General features: G+C 41.9%; 1 protein-coding gene across 1 annotated transcript in view; it reads left to right on the top strand.

Moving 5' to 3' along the window:
- LOC113238973 (inverted formin-2) overlaps positions 1 to 4,501 on the top strand; it is a 119,118-nt gene extending 114,617 nt beyond the window's left edge. The window contains exons 19-26 of the mRNA XM_026475842.1: positions 69 to 191; positions 274 to 406; positions 530 to 655; positions 742 to 879; positions 1,176 to 1,329; positions 1,647 to 1,771; positions 1,894 to 2,001; positions 2,087 to 4,501. Coding sequence (XP_026331627.1) covers positions 69 to 191; positions 274 to 406; positions 530 to 655; positions 742 to 879; positions 1,176 to 1,329; positions 1,647 to 1,771; positions 1,894 to 2,001; positions 2,087 to 3,480 — 2,301 coding nt within the window. The 3' untranslated portion in view covers positions 3,481 to 4,501. The remainder of the gene's footprint in view (positions 1 to 68; positions 192 to 273; positions 407 to 529; positions 656 to 741; positions 880 to 1,175; positions 1,330 to 1,646; positions 1,772 to 1,893; positions 2,002 to 2,086) is intronic.
- Positions 4,502 to 6,151: the final 1,650 nt, after the last annotated feature.

The raw sequence follows: 6,151 nt of genomic DNA on the forward strand, positions 1-6,151 counted from the left end.
CTTTTTTCAAATAAGAATTTTCCAAATAATCGTTGAATATCCTTGAATACATATCATTTCATTACCAGGTTGCCCAGCAAGAGGTGTCAGCCCTCAATAAGGATATGGAGGAAGTGGAAAGCATGCGCAAACAACTGGCCGATTTCTTCTGCGAAGATCCTGTGGCATTTAAGCTTGAAGAGTGCTTTAAGGTGTGTATGTGATTTCATCAGTATAGGTTCAAAATTTTCCCCGTTTAGTTCACAACTCTTACGTTGGGTGTCGTGTTTTTAGGTCTTCGTATCGTTCTGTACGAAGTTTCGGTCGGCCGTGGCAGACAACGAGCGGCGTCGTGCCAACGAGGAGCAGGCAGCTGCGCGCCGCCGCGCCAGAGACGCCGCTGCTGCCAAAACCAGAACTGCTCAGGGTTTGTTTACTTGTTAATTGGCTTTGATCAGGTTTACTGGCTAATTTCATTACTATAGACTTGTTTAGGTGTGAAGATCAAGTCATTGATGTGATGGACTGGCTTATTTATTTATGTGTGCAGGCGGCAGCGTGTGCAGCACTCCGGTTTCGGAGTGCGAATCGCTGATGGAGTCATTGCTGCTGGACATCAAGAACGGGCTCGGCCGCCGCTCGTTGCGCCGCCCGCACGACCCCTCGCCGTCTCCTGGTACATTTAAGTTTTTCCTCTTCATCTTTGACTAAAATCATAAATGATAATGAGATGCTACTGAGCTATTGCAATTGTGGTGGCAGACGTGACCCCGACGGGCAGCCTCCGGCGTCGCAGCCGCGCCAGTCCGGGAGATGACGAAGAAGGTCTACTGGAGTTCCTGCGGCACTCCTCGCCTGCCGCCAACGACTTGCGGGAGCGCAGCGCGTGGGGCAGCCTCGGTAAGGACCTAGTGGATTTTAGTTTTTGAATTAACTGGTAATGTACGTACGTCCGCTAAATAAACATACAAGTGCTAACCATGGCAAGTTGAATAAATCAGGGCAAAGACTAAAATTGTTATGCGCTAACTTGTGCACTATTTATTATATTGCTCATCCCTTTAATTTGTTACTTTTTGTTGCAACAAGTCACCACACTTGCCATGACGACTAACGCTGTGAATGTTGGTGCGAATGGGACCTTGAAACCTCTTTGTCTATGTAACATATTTATATGACCGGAGCATTATCCGCAGATCGTTCGTGGTCTCGCCGTGCGCCAGTCCGTGCTCGCCTCGAAATTCCGGACCGCGAGAGAGACAGAGAAAGGGAAAGAGAGAGGGAGCGTCCTTCCTCCCCCCGAGCCCCACCGTCCCCCGCGCCACAGCCCGAACCACCTACTAAACCTAAGTATGCTATTGTTGAACATAGTTTACTATTTGTAAGTACACACCTACAACAAACGTTTATATAGATTCCGAAAACCTATAGCTTACCTATATCAACAAAAAATAACTCAAATCGTGATTTTTAATTAGGGTGAACCACCATTTTGATTCGCCCACGTCCGTCATTTTGTTTTTGGCATTTATCGGGTTGTGAAATTATTTGGCGGTACTTGAAAGGATAATAAAACGTTAAAAATATGTTTGTCTTTTGTCTCATTGAGAATTATTATTACTTAAAACTAGTGCTGCTAGGCGGTTTCTTATTTTTCTTCGTTCCAGGGAGTGGCGACAGAAGATTGAACTGTGGCTGCGTGCCAACAGCCAAGAGGAAAAACGAGACGCCGAACTACGGGAGCGAGCGAGAAAACTACAAGCGAATAGGCGCTCCTTGGAAAACGATTCCGGTACATGCATTACTATATTTAGCTAATGGATACCTGGTGTCTGATTATACAAAAATAAACATCACATTTGAAGCAGCGTTTTTCAAGGATAATTTCTTATATTCACAATGTCGATATTCCAGAGAGCGAACGAAGCACAACACTCGACACTCTGCCGGAGGGGCGTACGGAATGGCGACCTGCGGTGTTGCCTGACAGCGACGTCGTTAAGGCCATCGAGGCGGTCGAAAGTATGTTAAACTGATACTATAATTTAATGGACAAATTTACGATTATTCATTAAGAGCTACATACTAACGGGTGGTAATATTACAGACGTACAGCCGCAGACGAAGGACAGGGTCCCTTGGCGGAAGACCGAAGAGAATGAAGAGATGAGGCGTCTTCGGCGACAGAGGTCACGTCAGCAAATAGAATCTCCACAGGTCCTTGTCTCAATCTCCGAAGAAGAAAAACGCAAAGTACCCGATATCAGGGTCACCAACGAAAAGGAAACGCGTATTGATAAGGACCGGGTGGAGATCGACTCTGATAATATAGAAACTCCACCGGTGCAAAGAAAAATGTTCAATCCTCCGCCTGAGAGGGAGCCATGCAGGAAATTTCAACCGTCTTTATCGAGCAAGGTGAATATGAAGGCCACTACCGAGATGAGAGATTTGTGTCAAGAAATATTAGGAGATGGCCAGTTTGATAGATTCTCAGCGGCCCGGAGAACTAGAAGGTACAAACGACCTACAGATAGCTCTCCCGAGGATGAGAAGAAGCCCGACAGTCCTACAGAAATAGTTTGCGATTACCAAGTTATTAGACCATCTAAACTGGAAATCCAATCTTCGTATTCCGTGGAAACGCCGGAGAACTCTACTAAACCCATGGACGAAATCAAAGACGATAAGGAGAACAGGCTCAAACGGTGGCAAGAGAGACTTAAAAGCCAAAGTACAGATAAAACTCCAACCAAAGAAACTAAACATCCGTATTCAAGAATGAGGCGACAAACATCTATAAACCAGGAAGATGTGCAGAAGGCCATCCGCGAGCTCAAATCACCCACTGAAACGCCCACTGGCGTTTGGTCTAGAAACGCATATAGAAAGTCGCTAAATGGAAAAACAGATCGAGGTCCAACGGTCGAAAGAACGACCTTACCTCGTATCTCTAAAGTGAAGAGCGAGCACGAATTGAACGATGAAGGTTTTGAGGAAACCCAGAGTCTGAACTCCGAAAGCGCGTCTCAAGGAGCATCGTCAGGGTGCAACGTGGAATGCGATTCTCCCATTCCAAAGGCGACGAAAACTGATGTTCCAAAGAAAGTTTCAACCAAAGAAAGTAAGACTCCTCCGAGAACGCCTATGGATCCGAAGCGTGTAGGGCCCAAAAGAGCAAGTTCATTACGGGTGGAGCGGTCGACGTCGCGAGCTTCACTGCGCAGTTCTAGGAGCTCGCTTAACAGCGCCGCGTCTGTGTCGACAGTGAAGCGTGCTCCGGTTCCGGCTCCGGTCCGAACTGCACCACGTCCGGTCCCAAGACCTGTTGCTCGGGCTCCAGCTTCGCGGTCTTCATCGAGTGGTAGCTCAGTAGGTGCAGCTCGTCCACCAGCAAAGGCGTTGAACCGGACCTCAGGTTTTATGCGTCCCACGCAAGCTTCAAAGGGTCGTGGGAACGTGGCCCCCACACCTCCACCTTTTCGGACCAGTGTCAAGTAAACTGTATGATTTTTTATGACTATATACCATGTAGAAAGGAGACCAACAAACTTTGCCAGAAGATATTATTAAAAGATATTATTATGCATTCAAGACATAAAGGAAAATATTAACATTCAGTTAGAACTTCTTTGGCAGCAATTCTTATTTTCAGACAATAGACAATGTTTGCCAAATTAATCTTAAACGTGGTGTATACAGGCATATAGTGGATTTTCAAGTTTTTAATTTAAAATATGATAAGTATTGATAAAAGTGAAATTATTGGAATCTTCAGAATATTACAGGCGCGCAGTATCTCATCGCAAATCTGAAGTTTCCAATGACTGATTAATTTTAAATATCTTTCTAGATCTGTATGTAACGTAGATGATAGGAAATATTATGCGCCTTTGTGCTGTTACATAATGTACTATCTGTCCCGTGCATAATTTATTACGATTTTGAAATTTATACCTTTGTTTATTTTATTTTATTAATTAATTAATGTGCCACGAATAGTACGGGTATTTTGAACATGTTGGAATTACGATATTTTATAGTTTTGAGATCTGGATGTTCAGCGGATTCTCACGGAAAACTCGATAGAAAACGGCTAAGTGCGCCTCCGCTGGTCTTGCGCACCTACCAGGGCCTAAAGGCAAGAGAATATCACTTGGGATTATCGGCATAATTCGAAGTATTGTTTGGTTTAACGCGTAAAATGTAATCATATTTGATTGTAAGCAATACCTCTGTTCGTGAGTTTTCGCCTTTTTAGTAGTGTAGTACCAATATACCAGTAAATTCAGTCATTAACTTCTGTATCGGAACTAATATTAGTGTAATATTTAGAATAATAAGTGTAGATCGTTGTAGATGATTTTGAGACGTAGCTAAATCTGATCTGATTTATACGTAATAGTCGGCAACTAAATCTTGATCAAAAATCTGAAGTGTCACAAAGGCGGTCATATGCCGAATTTTCATTTCGCTGAAGGAAAATAAAACAAAAATTGTTTTTTAAGTTTTATTTTAACACCGAATTGTATGTATTTATTTGTTTAAACTAAATACAATAAATATACTATAAACTACGATAGTGAGTTTAATTTATGCCAGCAGCCATCATATATCTCTGACGCTCTCTGAACAGCAGGCAAGACAATCGTAGGTTCCAGTGGGCCCATCCAGCCATCATTGAATTTTTAAGTTAAATTTACTGAGGTCAATGTGGATTAATATTAATACCGATAAAACGAAATTGTTATAAAAACGTAACGGCCATTTGTTGTTCAAGTAGTTATCTCATTTGCTAAGAGGTCAAAATAAAAGGTGAGTATCGTTTAAAACATAGCTTACACGGTAGCACTGCGTTATATCGCATATGACAAAATTTAACCTGTGATATATTAATCGTAGTTGATAAAACTGTATTGTTATCATTAACTTTTTTTTTTTCATTGAGAATAATTAAACATTTTGGAAAACAAGGATAACGGTGTCGAATTGTGACATATAATAGCTATCGTTGTCACTTAATGATCGCCGCGAAAATTACCCCTTAAACCTTTTAGTCCGGTTTCAGTTCTTACATTTTAGAAATGTTAAGTTTAAATGTTATTACGATTTGAGTTTCATAATTATTTTCTACCTGTTTAAGCTAATGGCACGACAGCCAATGCTCTATAAATAAATAATAATAAAAATAACGGAATACTTTATAAAACTTGCAACAGCCACACACAGTCTTTAAGAAGAATATCGAAAATTAACCGTCTCGGCTTATTTTTCAACTTTGTAAGAGCTCCTTCTTATTCTCTGGTCTCTAAAAGCTCTTCGGCTTGACACACGACTACCAAGCCGTAAGAGCTTACTTCGACATACCACCTCTATAGCCCAACAGATGCGAGGCGCAAACTTTGATAAGCCAAACACGCTGCTCCTCTTGATTTTATTACCTCAGCCGAAAGTACCCCGGACATGAGTTGCAGTGGTCAGTATGGAAATCCCTGAACGGCCAGGTCACATATTGGTCGGTGTAGAGACGACATAGTGAAATGGGGATATCAACCCGATTCAAAACCATTGTGCTCACGGATTCACCAAACAAAGTACGTCCATTTGCACACTTATGTGTTACACCAGCTGCACCCGCGAAGATAGAGACGGCTGCTTACTGGGCTAAAGAAATATAGCACCTGATTTTTATTGGTTTTTTGTGATTTACTCTACAAGAAGAAGATCCATAAGTAGAACACTTCTTCATCTTTTGTACAATCATAGATGCAGTTTTTTCAACTTTTTAAAGCTGCTCGAATAGAAATGACTTCATTCCTAAACCACAAAACGCGTCTTTGCATCGACCATATATAGAAAAAATTTGTGGTGTAATAAAAACAGCTACACAGAAAAACATGTTCTTTCTTTTTTTACCTATGATTCGATAAATTAAAAAAAAATAACAATTTGATTTAATTACCTAAGTAGTAGTTACATATATTATAACTTTGGCGTAATTACAGGCACATGGGACTAGTCAAATTATGTTTCAGTGTGACGGGCGCGGTGGCAGTGCCCCTTTGCGATTTAAGCTCTGAGTAGCACTGCAACTGTTACGGACAGGCGTGTCGCTTACCATCAGGCGCACGACTTGTTCGTCCCGTCACTTGATAAAAAAAACATAAGTACC

Source organism: Hyposmocoma kahamanoa, unplaced genomic scaffold, assembly GCF_003589595.1.
Source record: "Hyposmocoma kahamanoa isolate Upper Pololo Valley unplaced genomic scaffold, ASM358959v1 98972, whole genome shotgun sequence".
NCBI classification, from domain to species: domain Eukaryota; kingdom Metazoa; phylum Arthropoda; class Insecta; order Lepidoptera; family Cosmopterigidae; genus Hyposmocoma; species Hyposmocoma kahamanoa.